This window comes from Sminthopsis crassicaudata, chromosome 1, assembly GCF_048593235.1.
Source record: "Sminthopsis crassicaudata isolate SCR6 chromosome 1, ASM4859323v1, whole genome shotgun sequence".
Taxonomy (NCBI): domain Eukaryota; kingdom Metazoa; phylum Chordata; class Mammalia; order Dasyuromorphia; family Dasyuridae; genus Sminthopsis; species Sminthopsis crassicaudata.
The window spans coordinates 166,120,889-166,141,999 of record NC_133617.1 but is presented as its reverse complement, the minus strand read 5'-3'; the positions used below and the strand labels follow the sequence as shown (position 1 = coordinate 166,141,999).

The following is a 21,111-nucleotide window of genomic DNA, read 5'->3' as shown; positions in this document are numbered from 1 at the left end:
CTTCCAAATCTAGCACATTTCTCTAATAACTATGGCTTACCCACCAATACAATCATGACTTATGGAGAACTCATACATTTAGCTCTGAAACCCAAAACTTAGAAATGCCTCTGTTTTTATCAATTATGAAAGAAATAGATGTCAAGTGAGTGAGATCAATCTTTCTGTAGAACTCAAGTTCATAGAATTTTCAATCTGTAATGGGGGTAAGAAATCATACTTACAAATTTCTTTTCATGGAGAGATGATGTAGGTGCTAGGTACACTTGTGTCCAAAATTTTTAAAAAAGGGAACAAATGAAAAATAAAAAAAAACAGCAATCCTAGGAATCCTGCTCTAGGTTATAAGGTTCTGGCTTTAGAAAGACACTCAGGGCTGACTCCACCTTTGAAAGACCAATTAGTTCTTTTAGAAAGAAATGCAGTTTATTGTATTTATTTCAGAACCCTCCTCTGAGGATATCAAAATGTTTTTCTAGTGTAGAAATACAAAATCTCCCTATTATCCAAGAGATAGTAAGCAAAACACAAGAAGGGTCTATGGGGAATAATAATTCACATTTAAAGTCTTTCCTTGCAACAAACTTATTGAGGAAAGCAGTAGCAATATTATTTCATCCATTTTACAATGCACCGTGGTCAACCATATTGTAGTTACTAGTCAGTGTTGAGATTTGAACCCAGGTATTCTGAATACAATTCCCATTTTTTCTTTACTACACAGCATTGTCTCTTTGAGGCTGTAAAGCCAATTAACTAGCTGACATATTAAAGTGTCTTTCCTTTTGATAAAAAGACAGAGAGCTACTGGAGCCAAAGTGAGCAGGAGGGATACTCAGTCCTTCAGCAATTGCATTCTCCAGTTCATGACAACTTTATTTTGCCTTGTTCTGGAGATTTATTTTGTTTTTCCATAGAGCTAGCAACTTATATGGTATGGAAATAAATCAGTGACCTGGCTCATCAGACCTTGAGAGAGACTGAGCCAGAGAAGGGAGTTGAAGAGCATTTGTCCATATTACATAAGAGTATCAGTTGCCTGGGTGTGAGTCCTAGTCTTTCTATAAGCATCATTGCATTCCCAGAAGGAAAATGTGTCCAGGAACTTAAAGATTTTAAAAGAAGCAAAGGGAAATGAGTAGAAGATAAAAATTCTTAAACAGCTTTACCAAATGGCTTTTGGGGTAATCAAACTACCTGGTTGAGCTATAGGCCTGAGAATAAGGTCTCCCCTACATATAATGACCTGAAAGAAAAGCCACACAAGATTAAGAGATGATCAACTACACCTGACTTAGCTTTTCTCAGCACTACACTGATACTACACAATTCCTATAGACTTGGAATGGAAAAATGCTATCTGGATCCAGAGAAAGAACTATGGGGACTGAATGCAGATCAAAGCATACTATTTGTATTTTTTTCCTCTCTCTCTCTATCTCTTTCTTTCTCTCTCTCTCTCTCTTTCTCTCTCTCTCTCATGTTTTTTTCCTTCTGATTTTTCTTTCACAACATGATTAATATGGAAATATGTTTAAAATGATTGTACATGTATGACCTAGATCAGATGCCTTGCTCTATTGGGAAGGGAGAAAAAAGGGAGGGATGGAAAAGTTTGAAATTCAAAATCTTGCCAAAATTAATGTTGAAGACTATCTTTACATGTAATTAGATAAAATAAAATGCTATTAAGTTAAAAAAAATACTAGGAAGAAAGGAAGGAAGGAAGGAAGGAAGGAAGGAAGGAAGGAAGGAAGGAAGGAAGGAAGGAAGGAAGGAAGGAAGGAAGGAAGGAAGGAAGGAAGGAAGGAAGGAAGGAAGGAAGGAAGGAAGGAAGGAAGACTGTAACTAAAGCAGGTTAACAGGCACTTTGCTTCAGGGTCCTGAAATTTAGAAGCTGCTACCAGTATTCACTTGGGTGTGCTTATTCCATCCTGTGGCTGCACCCCAACCCTAATTCCCAACTCTTCAACATTCAAAATCTCTTCATTAGCATAAAAGCCCCATAATCTTCTAAGATATTTATGCTTCTTCCTCAGTATTCATACAGGAGATAAAACTCATCATCTTTCCCCTCCCTACCCATTTTGTCCTGCCCCAATTTGACCTATACATAATTCCTAACTATAGTTTTGGATCACAGTTGGTGCATTTTTTAAGTCATGCAATTGTGTGATATTGGACTCTACAAAGTTGGTCAAAATGGGACCCATCTGTCTCTTTCAGGAGCTCAAAATTTTTATCAGACAACATTGACATGGAAATTTATAGAACCTTACCAAGAATGATTATAAAGAAATAAATGTATATGCCTATTCTATCACATTCTTGTCATGCTGTATAACAATCACTGCTAAAATTTAGAATACCTTTTAAGGTTGGAAAACAGTTTTCTATCTTTTATATCACATGATTTCCAAAACTCTATGAGAATACCAAAAAAAAAAAAAAACCCAAACTATTCCCTTCCATAAACTCTATGCTCCAGCCAAACTGTATTACTAACTATACTCCAAACCCAATGCTTTATGCCCTATATACGTATACGGGCCATCCTCTGAACCTGCATCTCCACCTTTCAGATTCCTTAAGTCTCAGCTCAAGTGCCACCTTCTCTAAGAAGCTTTCTCTCTTTTGCTCAGATGATGTTTTTTTGATCCTAGAGGTAATTGGGAGATATAATATTTTATAGAATGGGAAAGGGTGACATAGTCAGACCTGTACTCTAGAAAAATCACTTTAGAAGATAGATGGAAAAATGACCTGAGTACAGAAGACTTGAGGCAAAGAGCCTGATATAGAAGGTTATTGCACCAGAACAGACTATAAGTAATGAGGATGTGAATTGGGGATGGGGAAAGGAGGGTAGTTCTATGAGTTAAGAAAAGGGACACATAAAGGAGATATTATGGAGGGTAGAAGTAACAAGACTGAATATATGAGCTGAGGCATTAGTGATTATAATCATCATAAGTAACATTTATATGGAGACTTAAGATTTGAAAAGCACTTTACAAATAATTCATTTGATCCTCACAACAACCCAGGGAGGTGATGCTACTATAAATGCCATTTTATAAATGAGTAAACTGAGGCAGTTAAAAGTTAGGTGACTTATCCAATGTCATGCAGCTAGTTAAATGTCTGAGTTTGGATTTGAACTCCAAGTCCAACACGGATCCAATACACCACCTAGCTGCTAGATAATAGGAGGTTGTAAGTCGAGACTAGAAGGATGGTGGAGCCCTCAACAAAAATAAGGAAGTTCAGAAGGGGAGTGGATTGAGAAGGAAAAACAGTAACTATTGATTTGAATAGGTTTCATTTGAAATACCAACGAACCATCCAATTTGAAATGTCCACTAGGCAGTGATACAGGACTGAATTTTAAGAGAGAAACTAGGGAATCATGTTCTTTAAAAGGATAATTAACCCCATAGGAGCTGATGAAGCTACAAAGTAAGAGAGACAAGAGAAGACCAAAGACCAAGACCCTGGTAAGCAGCCACAGTTATAGGGTTTGACATAGTGATTCAGTAAAGAAAACTGAAGGATTATCTAACAAAAAGGGAAAATTAAGAAAGATTAACATCATGAAAACCAGGAGAAAAGGCAATACCCAGAAAGGGAGGGCAACACTATCAAAATATATAGAAATGTTTAAAAAAAAAGATAGAGACTGAGAAAAATCACTAGATTTTGTAATTAAGATATCAACTTAGAGAGAACAATTTCAGGTAAATGACAAGGTTGAAAACCTGCTTGATGACATTCTAACCAACCAAATATTATGATAGGTACCTAGTTATTTTCTGTACTTAATTAACATCATTGAAGAAGGATCTCATGCATCCACTGCAAGTCTCTCCATGTTGAAGTCAGTTTTCAAATGTGTCTGAGAAGCTCTGAAAAGCTCATTAGGGGCTTGAACTTTGAGATGATGGATGAGAGTATAAGCAGCCATTTTGAGTAATGGGACATACTCACAAACTGTGGTACTTAGGAATTCAAATATCAAATATTCTTGGGGGAAAAATGTTCCTGGGAATTTGATAAGTGAGAAGTGGAGGCAAGTAATGTTAAATTTAAGCTCCCATTTCATAAGCATGGTCATTGTGCAACACAGAGGCACTAATGGATGGTGTGTTTATGACCAGTTGGACATTATACAAATATAAACAAAGAGAAATTAATGGAATTGATCCCTACCTGGATCTACAGGCTGCACCCCTGCCATGGTCAGCAGAGTCTAAATGCAAAATGCTTTGTCAGACTTAAAGTACTATGTCAATGTGAACTATTACTATTACAATGGGATTGGTTTTGGAAAGGTTTGGCCTACATCTATCACAGTTACTAGAAAAACAAACCAACACCTATTCCTATAGATGATGGGCCAATGGTGACATTTTCAAAGAATAACATAACTGATGATGTTAGGTCACTTAAAACTGCTGTTAACATCAATCAGATGGAATAATGGATTCAAGACACTCTGTAAATTGTTAAGTGCTAACTCTATCAATGTAACTCATTATTATGATAGTCACTGCAGGGGAATTTTAAAAAGAAAAACATATCTTAAGCCAACTCACATTTTTTTTTCAAACACTTCATTACAAGTGTGATCTTTCCTTTTCAGCTGTGTTGAATGGGTAAAGTTTCTCCCACTCAGTACTCCATGTCACAAAGCAATGAGTAAGCTGAGATGAAGGGCTGGGGATGTGGGGAAGAAACTTCAAGGAAAGAAGAGAAGGTTTGGGATAACGGCTTGGAGAGTGTGAGAAAAGGTCACTTTGGAAAGAATAACAGGATCAGAATGCAGCCGAAAGGAGCCAACTTGAAATTAGGTAACATAAATTTGTAGTGACCTAGTTGACATGATCGTGTGACTTTCTCCAGATATATTTATAGGACCATAGATTTAGAGCTATAAGGGATCTTAGAGGTCACCTAGTACAACTCACTCATTTTTAAAATGAGGAAATTGAGGCTTAAAAAGTTTGAGTGGCCCAAGAGATGCTAAGATCACACAGAAGCTAAGTAGCAGAGACAGGACTGGAAGTCAGGATTTCTAATTCCAAATCCAGCACTCTTCCTCTGCATGTGAACTCCAGTATAATGTGAATAGCAATATAGAAAATACATAGTAGGGGTAAACCAGGGTATCACCATGACTGGTGATAAATCAGGAGGAAAGAGATTCAAAGGTAGCTGATAGACTTTTGTTGAAATAGTTAATCACACGTTAAAAACATGAAGAGATAAAAGGAAGATCAGACTGGGTGTGATGGACTAAGAGACCGGGAAGAGTACCAGGACAAGAGATTTAAGATGAGTTAGGGACAGGGAGAAATAGGAGGACAGGAGATTATGATCAGCTCAAGGGATTTTGGAGTTCTGGATAATGGAGATGGAATAATTAAAGATGATAATCATGTCAAAGGCATGGTCACCCTTATATGTGGCTGAGATAGAGTGAAAGGAAAAGTCATGATATTTATGAGAATTCAAACAGGTTATCTGTTTGAAATTTTATGACAATACCTCAAATCTTGTTGCCTAATACATCTAGAAATTATTCTAAAGAAAGACTGGATATTGAGGGAATCTAAATCTGGCTTTCCTTAATCACTCTGAGTTGCAGGTGAGCAAAATCCTTAAAGTCCTATTCATATAAAGAATGGAGAAAAGAGAAGGAAAAAAATTTCCCTCCAAAGGCTTCTGGTGTCAGAAAGGGAAATCAGTGCAAAATAAAAAGTTTCCATGACAATGATATTCCACAGTTGTCAATGAAGTGCCATTTAAGATATTTCTCTTGGTGACAAAGTTCCTGACCTCCCAGTTATTGAACTAATTCATTATCTATTAGACTTACTAGCATCTCCAATGACAAGGCATTCATTTGAAACCATAAATGTTGCTCTTCTGCTACATCTCCATGTTGTTGAGGCATTCAGAATTTGGAACTATCAAAACATACTTGCCACTATGGAGAACATTCCATTTAAACAATTTTCCTCATTAAGAATGAATGGTGATAGTGTAGGAAAGAAAATCAAATGAATTGTTCAGCCAGTTTGCAAGGAGATAGAGAAGGCAAGCTTTGTAGAATAATATAGGAGACAAATGTAACAAGAATAGTCGTGAGCCTGCCAGCTTGGCTGATAAGGGGTAGTTCTCCTGGATTGAACAGGAGTACTGAACCTTTGCTAAAATACAATAACAATCAAAGACTTAAACCTTTATACCAACTCACCCCCACTCAATAAAAAGGCTGAAAATATTTTGTAACCAAGCATGAAGAGTTCTTTTTCTCCCTCTCTCTATCAATCTAATGAGTCAGAACTCTCCCTACCATTGTGATGGTGGAAGAAAGGATATCCCTTCCTTCCCTCCTCCCCCTTTTACCTAACACAGCAATAACAATTGTAATAACAGCAGACAGTGCACATGCTTGCCTATGTGAACCTGAGACTAGAGCTCAAGTTCCTGGCTCTCTCCTCTGCTTTATTATGTTTCCCCCTAAACATAGCTAACATGGATCTGTATCAACAATCGCATGGATCTGAGAGGTTGTAAGCTTCTGGATTCTGGTGTTGATGGCCTAAAAGGAGATGATCTCTGAAATAACATCTTTGAGGAGAAGATGATCATTGCCAGGAAAATGAACCCCAGCCAAGAAAGGATAAACTCAAACCATTCTCTGGCTTGTAAAAAGATATGGACATTGAGTGCATTGCTCAGACAGTACTGAACTGATAGGAAAATAGAGAACGTGTTGAACCATTCCATAAAGTGGTTTTGGTTTTAGTTTTGGTTTAGTTTTTAGATATCAACCTCTGAGGAGTGTAAAAAGAAGAATTATGGGTTACTATTTCATAGTATTTGTCAATATGTGTCTATAGTCTTTTGTGTGTTTTAAGATTTTTTGTGGTAAAGTAAATAAATAACTGCCCTCTACCTGAATACTTTGTACATTGAATAACTTTCTAGAAGAGATTCTGTTGATTCCATTGGAGAGACCCTAGATATGAGCCAATTTTAAGTTTTGTCTAAGAGATTTTCCCTTATGCACCTTTGTGGGTACACAGGTAAATCAGGATTACTAAGAGAAATCTCTGTGAGATCAAGCTCTTCCAGAACATAAAAATAGTCTAAGTGAATAAAGAACTGATTCCCTTCATAAGAAAAAGCACCAACCCTACCCTCCTCCATGATGGACATTATAGGAAGAGGCTCAAACTGGCCAGGTGAGAGAGACAGAGAGAAAGAGGGAGAGGAAGAGAGAGAAGGAGAGGGAAAGGGAGAGAGAGGGGGGGAGGGAGAGTCAGAGTCAGACAGAGATAGAGCAGAGAGTTATAACAAAGTTTCTCCTTTTAAAGTTAGTGGACAACTCTTTCTGCTCAATTGCTTACTATGAATGAATGAAAAAGCATTTATTAAACATTCACTATATGCCAAGCACTGTGCTAAAGACTAAGGACAAAAATACAAAAGGTAAAACTTTTGCAAAAAGACTCCTGCCTTCAAAAAGTTTGCATTCTAACAGGAGACAACATACAAAGCAGAGGAAAGTTGGATGGATGTAAAGTGAGAGGCTATAGGGAAATAGGATGAAATATCTTATCCAGGTACAATGACAGAGTTGAGCTTCTCCTGGTTTATGAGTCTAAAACTGAAGAATGAATGAGAAGATGGGAAGGAGGGAAGAAAAAGAAAAGGTATCCGATATTGTGGAGATATTCAGAGATTCTTAAGTTAAGTGAAGCTAGGCTGGCAGGATTTTTGTTTTATTTTTGTTTCGTTATTAAAATAGTGGCCTAGGAGCGACAGCCCACATTTATGAGAGTAGGACACCTCAAGGTGGAAGTTCTTTCATTATAAGGTAGCAACTGGAAAAAAAATGGCCAGAGTTGTACATGAAGAGCACCAGGATACCAATTATTAAGACTCTGTTTTTATCTGTCATTTAGAAAGGAGGTCACCTACTAGAACAGGTCACAGGGACAGATGATAGACAGATGATAGATAGGTAGATGAATAGATAGACAAATAGAATAAGATAGATATTTAAGAAATACATGTATACATTATACATATATATCATGTATGTATTATATATCTATATATCTATATCTATATCTATATCTATATATCTGTGTGTATATATATATATATATATATATATATATATATATATATATATATACACACACACACACACACACATGCAGATGAGAAGGGGGACTACCCTGATTATCCCCCATTATATCTGAAGACATCCTAAAACTTCCACCAAATGCTATGCCATCCCACATACACACCTCCTTGCTGATAATTAAAATAGCATAGTTTAGAATTTAAACCTTTTTTGCCTAAGGTAAAGATCCCAGTTTTTTAAATTATGTATTTTAAAAGTTTTATTAATAACTTCTACTTTCATATCACTTGTATTTGTCTATTTGTGCCTTTTTCTTTCCCTCCCCCTAGCAGAGAAAAGGAGTGGGGGGAGAGAGACAAAGAGAGAGGGGAAAGAACAGAAGGAAGGATAGAGGAAGAAAGGAAGTGAGGGAGAGAAGAAAAAAGGAGGGATGGGGAAGGGGAAAAGGAAGGAAAGAGGGAGGGAAAAAGACAGAGGTAGAGAGAGAGAAATCTAATTTCTGACACATACTAGCTATGTGAACTTTGGCAAGCCACTTACTCATTGGTACCCAGCTAGTTTAAAAAGAAAAAAAGTACAACAAAACTAACCAATACATCAGCCAAATTGGAAATTAAATGCAATATTTCATAACAACATTTAGTCAATCAACAATCATTAAGTGTTTATAATGTCAGGCATTGTGCCAAGCACATCCTCCATCTCTTCAAAGAAAGGAGGGAGATTTATTTTCATCTTTCCTTTTGGTACAAGTTTATGTTGCAGATGCTCAGGAACCACTCTCTCAACAGCTTTAGTTGAACTGACTGGTTTCCCAGGACCCAGTTGCTATTTGTTTTGGGGTTTTCTAAAGCTATAGCTCCCAAGCCCCCATCAGTATGCTTTCCTCTTTGATAAATGGTTGCTATCAATCAGTCAGATTTAATTAGCTTTTAGAAAGCAGTATTTACTAAGCTGATATAGTAACAATAATCCCCATCAACAATCTATGAAATACTCTCCCACTAGTACATACAGAATCCAAAACAAAATTGGCTCAAGTTTAGAGTGTATATATGGCAAAAGGCTAACTGAAATCTCCCAGGAAATCCTTCTGTTAGAGTCCCCAAGACATTAACCTTAGGTATGTGGGAGCTTTTTCTATAGGACTTCTTAAGAGATTAGAATCTGTCTTTTTCTCTCTGAATCTAGATTATCCTCAACTACTGGGAACTTCTGCTAGGATCTAGTGAAAGATCAAAATCCTCTGACCTGACAGTTCCCAAGGCCCTTCTCTAGTCAAAGGGGCAAAAAGGCAAGATTCTTTTCCCAACCTCCCTTTCTCAGAGGTTTGGTTTTTGTTCTGTCTTTCAGACACACAAATCTTCCAGTTCTGAACTGGCTCACTATTTTATAGATGGACCACAATATTTGATCAAATTTCCTCAACCAATCCAAACACACTTCCTATAGAACAATACTCCAGTTTATCTAGTGGGTTTCAAAGACAACTAAATTGATCAAGACCATTTTCAGACTTAATTTAAAGCCTATGGTTAATTGATTCAACAAAAAAAGTCAGGTCTAGTTCACATAGTAAACAGCTAAGATGTGCTCTTAGCTAGCTAATGCATCAAGGTGGAGCACTTGGTCATTTACTTTAAGTAAGGTTTAAGTGAGGCTGATCCTCATTCTTACACCTGGTCATTGTAATTTTAAAGCATTCAATTTCAATTTTTCTGCTGTTCTCTTCACTTATGTTGTTTTAGTTACTGTTTAGGAGGTTAGCAAGGAACCTTGCAAAGGCTAGGAGTCAGGAAAATCTGTGTTCAAATCTCAACTCTACTCCCTTACTATCTGGACAAACTTGAGATAGCCACTCAACCTCAACGGGCTTCAGTTTCCATAGCTATGAATGAGAGATTTCCACTAGAAATCCCCTGAAATCTCTTCCAGCTCTGGACTTAGGATCCATGGTCCATGTTGCACCAGTTCATGAAGCTTCTCATGTTTCTTTTTATTCCTTCTTTCTTTCATGCATTGATTCATGTAACTTGTTTAACCATTTCCCAATAGATGTGCATATAACTTGTTTCCAGTCTTTGATACATCAAAAAAAGTGCTGGTAGGAATATTTTGGTGTATATTGGACTTTTCTTTTTATCACTGACCACCTTGGGGTATATGTCTTGCATTGAAAGATTCCTTCAAGGAAAAAGTAAAGGGCTACAAGCTGATAGTTGTCATTTACATCTTAGTATGACTGAAGAATCTTCCAGCTGTTTTTGATAGCTGACAAAGAATAAGAGAACACGGGGTGCCTGAAGGAAGACAAAAGGATAAGGGAAACTGGAAGGCCAAAATAACTGAAGACAAACTTCATCTACTTCAAATTTTTGCCTGGGGCTGGTCCTGTCAACCAGAATTACAAATGGCCATTCTCCAGAACCCTTCTGTCAAGCAGAATGTAAAACTACAGTATGATATTGGGAATTAAAATCTACCTGGGCTATCCATGTAAAGTGTATTAGCTTATTACATGTTTGATCGAGCATTCATTCTGCTTCATCCAAGGATTATATAGGAGATATAAAACATGGAATTATATTTTTTGGAGTCGAAGACCCTCAGTTGAATTTTTTCATTTTATACATAAGGTCACACAAGTAGGAAATAAGAGAACCATGATTTTCTTATTCCAAATCCCATCTTCAATGTCTGAATTATGATAGGCTTCTGGCCCTGACTCTTATAATATCTCTAAGGGACCCTTTCAACCAACTAAGCAACTGACAAGTTCCAGTTATCTTGATCCATATCTTGTCACTGATGGCTCCAGAGGAGGAAGTAAGACTAGTGACTTTGCACAGCCCTCCCTCATTTAAATCTAATTCACTTCCATTTTATGACATCACTATCATGATGTCATGGTTCTATTTGAGAATGAAGCACAAAACCAACAATTATACACTAGGAACTGAGAATACAAAGACAAAAAATGAAACTATCCTTACCTTCAAGAAGCTTACATTCTATCAAGAGAAATAGCATGTGAATAGTTGCATGTGTGGGTGGGTCTGTGTACATGTATGTATAAGGTATATTTAAAAAGTAAATAAAAGATGTTTTTTAGGAAGATTAACAGCTAAAGATATCAAGATAAAAGCCATATAGAAAGCTTTAAAATAACCTTATAGGAAAATAATGCTTACATCTCTGAGATGGGAATAATTGTAATTTTGAGTCAAACTTAAGTTCATATAATTGTAGAGATGTTGAGTATTTAGTTCACAGAGTATTTTTCTTTCTTTCATTTCATAATTTTATCTTATTTTTATTGATGTATTTTTAAACATTCAGAATTGGATAGCTTCCCTGTCCCTACTAAGTGAGAAATCCCTTATAGGCAAGATTGAAAAATAACTTTTTGCCTTATATTTATTTCTATTTTAAACTCCTTTTGATTAAGGATTGTTTCATTCTTTGTACTTATACTGCCAATGTCTGAATGTAGTAGATTTAAATCTAAATGTTTGTGGATTGATGGATTGATTGATTTTATAGAAATTTCATTTACAAATATATCACAACTATCTCCTACCCTTACGTGGTAACAAAACATTATATAAACACATAGGTGTGGAGAAAAAAGAAGAGAAAAAAAGAAAGAAAGAAGAAAGAAAGAAAGAAAGAAAGAAAGAAAGAAAGAAAGAAAGAAAGAAAGAAAGAAAGAAAGAAAGAAAGAAAGAAAGAAAGGAAGGAAGGAAGGAAGGAAGGAAGGAAGGAAGGAAGGAAGGAAGGAAGGAAGGAAGGAAGGAAGGAAGGAAGGAAGGAAGGAAGGAAGGAAGGAAGGAAGAAGAAAGAAAGAAAGAAAGAAAGAAAGAAAGAAAGAAAGAAAGAAAGAAAGAAAGAAAGAAAGAAAGAAAGAAAGAAAGAAAGAAAGAAAGAAAGAAGAAAAAGAAAGGAGAGAGAGACTGAAGAGAAGAGTTAAGGAGAGGAAAGGAGATGAAACAAAAGGAGAGGAAAGTAGAAGACAGGACAGGAGAGGAAAGGACAGAAAAGCAGAATAGAAGAGAGGAGAGAGAAAGGGGAAGAAAATCAGTTTAACACATATAAACATGCATTGTCCCCAAACTCTGAAAAGAAGGGAAGGAAGTAAATTTCTCAATTCTTTTATATGGTCTAATTTTGTCATTATAATTACACAGAATTCAGTTTTATTTTTTCCCATCTCCATTGTTGCAGTCATTATGTATATTGTTTTCCTAAAAGATATTTACATTATATGGCAAGTTGATTTTGCTCTGTTCATTCTATCTTCCTGAGCTTCTCTGAATTCTTCAGATTTATATTTTATAGTGGAGTTTTATTCCATTATATTAGTGTGACACAACTTTGTTTAGCCATTTCTCAATTTGCAGACGTATTTTGTTTCCAAGTTTGTGCTACCACAAAAATAAATTCTGCTGTGAATATTTTAGTATGTATTGGACAGTTTTAGGAGCTTTTGACATTCTTAGGGTATGTGTCCAGCAGAGAAATCTCTAGATCAAAGGGAAGGAACATTTTGGTCACTTTTAAAAGGATAATTATAAATGCTTTCTAGAATGGTTTATCATTCAGCAGCTCGATTGGAACTGAATCATCCTTCCTGCCTCTTTAGCCCCTCCAATTCTTTTTCAATATTTTGTCATTTTTGCAAATTTTCTAGCTGTGAGGTAAAACCTCAGAGTTGTTTTTGATTTATTTTCCTCTTACTATAACTGATTTGGAATAAGCTTTCATATGATTGTTTATACTTTGTAATTCTTTCCTTGAGAACTCTTTGTTCATGTCTTTTGATCACATCAATTGAAGAAGAGTACTTTGTCTTTTTAATTTATATTAATTGCCTATATATCTTGAATATCAGAGTCTTACCAGATATATCTGACCAAAAATTTTCCCTCTAATGATAGTCTCCCTTCTAATCCTATTTCCATTGATTTTGTTCATGCAGAAAAGTTGTCAATGTCATGTAATTAAAATTATTATTTGATCTTTGTGATTAACTCCCTTCTTTGGTTAAGAAGTCACCTTTCTCAATTGTTTTCCCCATCCCAGATAGAATACCAGCCTTATTCCCAGCCTCAGTTGATCCATGCATGCTGCAGGAAGCAGCAATGGCACACAGCTTGGATCTGTTTCAACAACAATATGCCATGCTGTTTTATGGAGTGATCTAGAAAACCTGGGTATTTTAAAAGGCCTGGAAGCCTTATACCTCATCTCATGCTTGTGGTCCCTCCTTCCTCTGCCTTTTTTTTTCTCATGAAGACTGTGAAGAATGTAGTTTATGCTACAAAACCCACAGTGTTTGGCAGAATTCCAAGCCTGAATCAAAGAAGCGATTACCAACATCCCCCATCAGTTTTCTGAGGATGTGTTGGCACTGCTGCAATCTAGGTGTAAACATTGTGTATGGCTTAATATAGTGACTATGGAGAAATCTGAGTATTTATAATAATTTGATAGGGGGAAAAAACCTTTTAGAATTGGGCTTTATAAAGCTATTCACTATTTTCTTTTATCTTCTAAGGAAAAAGTTATTTTTTTAAAACCTGTCAAGGACTTCATAAACTCCCTTTACAAAGTGATATATCAGTGTCAAATATTATTACCATGCTGTGGGTTCCAAACTCCTCTCCTGTGAGCACTAATTTCTCCTTTTCCTCTCCCCATGATAAACCTTTGCATAATTAGGAAGACTATAATTAGGGTTTATGGTCTCCTTGGAAGTCTCAGAAAAGAAAAAGCCAGCTACCACAGGTTAGGAAAGTGAATCAGAGAGACTAATTATAGATCCCGAGGGTATGAAGAACCCTCCAGAGGTCACTGGATCCATTTGGACCCATTTTTCTTTGCTGCAAATAGGACTACACCTAAGTAATTCCATGAAGAGAGGATTTTTAGGGAGGAAACATTAGGTTATCTAGCCTTTCTATTCCTCAAAATATAGGAATTAATTTTTTAATGTTTTGCTTAAAACATTCCAGGCAGAGATCAGATCATGCTGTTTTGTATCTTTGTGTCTCCATTACCAGACAAAGTGCTTTACTTGTGATAGGTACAAATAATAATTAATTAAAATTTGCTGAACTTAATCCATTAAATTAAACTCAGAGAAGATAACTAAGGAAGTGTCCTTTATACAAAAGTAAAGTATGGCAAGAACAGACTTTATTTTGCTTAAGTTTTATATATACATATGCCCATATTGGATTTACATTTTTTTTTACCAAGTTTAACATATATTGGATTACATGCCATCTAGGAGAGGGGATGGGGGAAGGGGGAGGATTGCAACACAAAGTTTTGCAAGGGTCAATGGTGAAAAATTATCCTTGAATATGTTTTGAAAATAAAAAAGCTTCAAAAAAAGTTTTGTTAACACTTTTTTTAAAAAATCACACATATGTGTAGGTATAAATAAATACATGTGTATATATATATATATATATATATATATATATATATATATATATATATATATATATATATATATATATATCCTCTTCACCTACTTTAGTAATTTTTAAAAATAAAACCAACACACCATGTCTGATAGTTCAGGTACCATTCCACATTCATTTTCCACATCTTTCCAACAAAAGAAAAGTGAATTTTTTATCTTATTGGGGAAGAGGGGGGGAATATGGGCCCACGCTCATTATAATAGCACAGTTTTCAATTTCGTTTTTTGTTATCATTGTTTACATTGTTATAGTTATTTTTGCATTATTTACCTGGTTTTCCTTACTTTGTTTTTATATTAGTTCATATAAGTCTTCCTATGTTTTTCTGAATTCTTCATTACAGCTGGATGATATAATGGCTTGAGTGCTGGACCTGGAATCAGGTAAGTTCAAATCATTTAACCTCTTTCTGTATTTTTTCTTCTGTACAATGGTGGTAGTAATAGCATCTACCTCACAGCATGGTTGTGAAGATAAAATCAAAGAAAATAATACTTGAAAAACACTTAGTTCAATTCCTGGCACATAATAGGAGCCATTATTATCTCATATGTCAAAATGATATTTTGTTACATGCATGCATGCATATACATACATATACATATAGAGACAATATACCTAGACAAGGATAAACTCTATAGGCATATTATGTAAGTGTGTGTGTGCATATATATATGTGTGTGTGTGTGTGTTTATAGATACATATGTATATGTTTATGTGCATGCATGTGTATACACACATGTACATTGTGCATACATGCACACACATCTACAGGAATAAACTTTAGTGACTAGAAACTAGAAATATTTAAGAAGCAGTCCACTGAACCTGAAGCCCTAATGGTATAGTTTAACCAAAGATTTAAATTTTTTCCACTTGAGACCCATTCTTTTTGCTGGAGAAATTTTTAGGCAACCCCCTCTCAAATCTGAGTTAAGGTTATTTCTGACAGTGTTCCTGCTTGCATGCAAAGTATAGATATATCATGTGTCCAGAACCAAGGCTGCAGTGAAGTTGTGCAGTGCATTATGGACAAGTACTGCCAGAAACACCTCAGATTCATTAGCATTTTCTTTTGAATTAATTTTTGATCATCAAGTTATTGCCAAATTTTTGCAACCCCCATATCCAATTATGTGAACCCCAAATGGGGTTATGACCCACAATTAAAGAAGCTTGGGTTTTACCATATATTAAAAATATACAAGATTGCTTTTTTTCAGTTGTTAAAAGACAATCAACAAACAATTGTTATGACTGAACTGTTGGTAAGAATCACTGAAATAACTGCCTAGTTGCATTTGATCTGGTCATCTCCAATGTTCAAGCAAATGTTCAAGATTTAGTCAGTTTATTTTCCTTGGTAATGGGCTGGTAAATAGCTGATGTAAAGAATCAGCCTAAGTCTATATGTGTAAAGTGAAAGAGAGGGTCAAGGCAATATACAGATACTTTAGGCTAAAAAATACTATTTCTGAATAAAAAGTGGTTAGTGGTCCTGAATAGACATGTAAAGTTGCATTAGGAATAAGGATAAAGGCAAGGGCAGTGGAGCCAAGAAGGTGGAGAGGACACATGTGTGATTCTAAGCTCCCCTTCTACCCTCACTACCAATTACCAAATTTAGCTCAGAAATAGTGCTTCACTGGTAAAATCCATGAATATTGGGAGGAATACAACAAATTACAAACTGAAGATAATCTGGAAGATTGTCATAAAAGGTTTGTCCTGTTCAGTAAGAGGAGGCCAGCGCAGGCAGGGAGGTAGAAGGCGGAAGCTAACATACTAAGCGGACTGGGGGGCAGGTGGGTGGTAAATTTCCTGGGAGGACTCTACCACAGGTTGGCTACTCTGCTTTGGTAGCAAAGCAGTAGATCATCAGAGAAGTTACACAAATGCCAAAGGCAGAGTGAACCCTAAAATACCAGAGCTTAACAAAATCTGTTTTCTCAGTTTATTGGTGGCAGCCCTTTTCATAGTGGCTAAAAACTGGAAATTGAATGGATGCCCATCAATTGGAGAATAGCTGAATGGTATGGTATATGAAAGTTATGGTATATAAATATTACGGAATATTATTGTTCTGTAGGAAATGGCCAGCAGGATGATTTCAGAAAGGCCTGGAGAGACTTACATGAACCAATGCTGAGTGAAATGAGGAGGACCAGGAGATCATTATATACTTCAACAACAATACTATATGATGATCAGTTCTGATGGACGTGTCCCTCTTCAACAATGAGATGAACTAAATCAGTTCCTTTTGTTTAATAATGAATAGAACCAGCTACATCCAATGAAAGAACTATGGGAGACGAGTATGAACCACTACATAGCATTTCCAATCCCTCTGTTTTTGTCTGCCTGCATTTTTTATTTCCTTCTCAGATTAATTTTACATTATTTCAAAGTCTGATTCTTCTTGTGCAGAAAATAACTGTATGGACGGACATGTACACATATATTGTATTTAACATATACTTTAATATATTTAACATGTATTATCTACCTGCCATCTGGGGGAGGGGATGGGGGGAAGGAGGGGCAAAGTTGAAACAGAAGGTTTTGCCAGGTTAAGTGCTGAAAAATTACTCATGTATGTATCTTGTAAATAAAAAGCTATAATAAAAAAGATTCTGATTCAAAAAAAAGAAGAAAAAAAGGATAAAGACAAGGGAAGAGATGAAAGGATAAAAACTTTAAATAGTGAAGATATAATAAAAAATATCTCGAGAAAAGAAGGGCAATTATAACCATAAAAGCTATTTATACCATATACCAAGCTATGTTCAGGATAAAAACAAATTTCAAAGAACAAAATAGTAATAATAAAATTGGTCAAATGTAATGATCATAATAGTAGCTAATATTTCCATAGCTCTTTGAGGTTCACAAAGCATTTCACATGCAAAATGATCCTGTGAAATATACTATTGGTATTATTATCCCTGTTTTGTAATAAAGAAGCAGAGTCACAGAGAGATTACATGATATGCCCCATGGTCACACAATACATAACTATCACATTCAGGATTTAAACACAGATATTCCTGACTGAATTTTACTGCATTCTATCTACCACATGGCACTAGTCCTCATGGTATTTGTGTACAATGGTACTTTAGAGAGCAATTTTTGACTTGGGCATCAATTGAATTTCAATCATTAGACTTCATCTTTCCTTCGGAATCATCAGAATACAGAAGCAAAACAAACGTCAAGAGGATTGTGGCCCAACATGTAGTCAGTGACTTTGGTCTTTCTAAATCAAGGTCTTTCCCAGGTCTCAGTTTGTCTGAGGCCATACCCATTCAAGATTAAGGATTAGGTAAGAATGAAGATAAAAGGCAGCCCAATTTACCATCCCAAAGATATCAATCAAAGGCAGTGCTAGTATCTTAACTGCTACAAACATACATCGTCATGCCTATTGGACATTTCAAACTTGATGTCCTAAAATTCAGTGTCTAAAGCAAAACTCATCTTTCCCTTAAAATCTACTCTTCTTCTGACTTTTTTTTTTTTGCTATGAAGAATACCACCATTTTTATAGTAAATCAAGTCACAGCTTCTCACTTTCTCTCATCCCCACACATCCCATCAGCTGACAAATCTTATAATTTCTTTTTCTTCAATATTTCTCCTATATGTTCCCTTCTTTACACCTAAAGTCACTACCCAGTCCCTCTCACCTGGATCATCACCTTACCGATGGACTTCCTGGATCAAGTAACTCCTCACTTGTGTTCAAATTGTATCTTGTTCTAGTCAACCACTCCTTTTAGCTAGTGTAATAAGTTTATAAGTAGCTAATATGAGATGACAATACTAGAAAGTGAGATTACAAAGGAGAACTTAGAAGTCACTTATAGACTCTTCCATAAATTAAGGGAGCATAGCAATTACTTACAACTCATAAATTAGGAGAGTATAGGAGCCACTGCAAACTATTTCATAAATTAACTAAATAAGAGAAGCCAGCCTTACTGTGAGGGCCCCTCAGTCCTGCTAACTTCCCTCAGATAAATTTCAGACGTGTGCAGTAAGACCAGTAGGACACTAGTAAATGTGATAGATAGATAGATAGATATAGATATAGATATATATACACATACACATATATATCTATGTATGTATATGTGTAAAAATATATGTGTATAAACTAACACAGTATTACCAATACCTTTGAGATAACGTGATTATGTTCATTGTCAATAATTGCTCATGATGGGGTTATGCTAACTGATAATAATTATTTATTGTTTTGGTCTTTTGTTTTATGATGTTTATGTTTAAGTTTTCTTTGGTTATATTGATGACACATAAATCTTCCTTCTTCAAAATAGGTCCATTGTGAGACTTCTAAATAGTTTGATCTATAACTATCTAGTCTAATTTGAAATATAACTATCTATGTAACCTAATAATATAATTATGAATATGAATTTATGAAAAAGTCTTATAGATTTGACTTATAGATAAGTGATCCATAGAGGGAGTGGATTACCCACTCTCCCATAAGGGAAAAGTGGGAAAATAGAATGAATTGGGGGTATTAGAAAAACAAGCAGTTAATAGTAGGAATTGAGTAAACTATCCTGACTCCATCTTGTGACTCAATACTGGAACTAGTTTAGTATCTGTTCAATTATAGCTCTAGTCCCACATCTGTCTTCTGAGAAAACTTTATTTAATTGTGGGAATTGGGTGGAAAAAATTCTTAGTTATATGGTTTGAACCAATCCCTGCGTGGTTGGGAAACCAGACCATCTCCATGTGCTGTTTAGAGACCTTGTTATACTGACCAGAAAAGCAGATTCAAAGATTAATACAAGGAGTTTTCTCACAATTGTACATCTCAAACAACCTATGTCTTATTTTAAAACTGGCCCAGAATTGATCAGTCATTGTTTTCATGTCACACAAATATTTGGGGAATGGGATACATTTTTTTCTAAATTCAGAAAACTGCACATGTTTATTCCCTGAGTCAATTTAAGAACCTCTACCAAATCCTTCTACTATCCCCGCAGCTGCCAAATTTGTGTGGGTAGATTCCTGGTTCATCTGAAGAAAGCCCCTGAGTGAACAGCAGAACTTAAGAATTAGCAGATCCTGAAGCAGCAGACATCCAAAAGAAAGTTGTCCCAAGAATTTTTGTTTTGTTTTTTCTTCTTTCTTTTTGTTATGCATCCAACCACCAAGGCCTCAATTTAAACATTATTTTGGGGGGGGCATTTTTCTCCTTCTACATTCTTGTCTTCCTTTTCTTTTTTTCTGCTTGTAAGAGACAATGGCTAGACTTATGGCTCGTTCTGCTTAAACTCTGCCTTATTGGGAGTTTTGTAACGATACCTAATATGCACTTCCCCAGTAGGTCTTCCCATGGAGCTAACCTCCAAGATAAAAATGACATTTTACATTATTGCTAAATGGAAAGAGCTAACAAATTATTGGATTTGCCATCTTAACCCCCAAGCTCATCAACCTATATGCACAAACTGTCCTTCAACTTGACATCTTTTCCATGCCCAATTGGCCTCGTGTGTGTGTGTGTATTTATACACACACACACATACACACACACACACACACACACACACATATATATATATATATATATATATATATATATATATTTATTCATTCATTTATTTATTTATTTATACACACCCACCCACATGTGTGTGTGTGTGTGTGTGTGTGTGTGTGTGTGTGTGTGTATAAACTCTGCAGTAGTTTAATCACAAAATTGGCTCAAACCAGCTCCAAGTTGTCCCTAAGCTCAGACAGAAGCCTGCAGGAACTATGTTCCAGTCATGAAGCCTACTATAAATAGACTTTTTCACTAGGCAAATATCTCATTGTTGCTGTTACCTCTAACTGTTATGGCTACACCTTACTGCCTGGCTCTTTGTCTCACCACAAGTATATACATCAAGGTTGAACCTTGTCACCTTGGGTCTCCATCTAGAGAAACCCTAGCACACATGTCTAATTTCCTTCCTCCAATAGAATAAAGAAAGCTTTTGGCTTATAGCCTCTGCAAGCTCTTTGGTTTTATTTTATTTTAGTTTATTTTTCAGAATTGACCATTGGTATAAATCTTTTGCTACAATCTCTGTAATAACCTCTTTGGTTCCTTATCTTATTTTATTTTATTTTTCAGAGTTAATAGTTAATGAACAATCTCTGTAAGCTCTTTGGTATTTTCAGAATTAACAGTTGTTATATAACCTCTGTGGTTCTTTGGTCATTTATTTTCAGACTTTGACATAGTGAACTAACCCAAAGGTAGCACAGACAAGGGTGAGCCCATCTCCCACCACCAAAACCCTATAAAAAGAATTCCCCAAACTCCTGTCCCCAGCACTCCTCTATCTGCTACAAGTTATGAAAATGTTTCTCTCTTCCCTTTTCTCTGCTCCTTGCTCATTTTTCCTCCCTCTACC

At 35.7% G+C, this 21,111-nt stretch overlaps 1 protein-coding gene across 1 annotated transcript in view; it reads left to right on the top strand.

Annotated features, from left to right (window-relative positions):
* The window catches only part of NRN1 (neuritin 1), a 55,982-nt gene that overhangs the window by 22,904 nt on the left and 11,967 nt on the right, over positions 1 to 21,111 (top strand). Inside the window, exon 4 of the mRNA XM_074270962.1 lies at positions 15,002 to 15,041. Within this exon, the coding sequence (XP_074127063.1) occupies positions 15,002 to 15,014 (13 nt within the window). The 3' untranslated portion in view covers positions 15,015 to 15,041. The remainder of the gene's footprint in view (positions 1 to 15,001; positions 15,042 to 21,111) is intronic.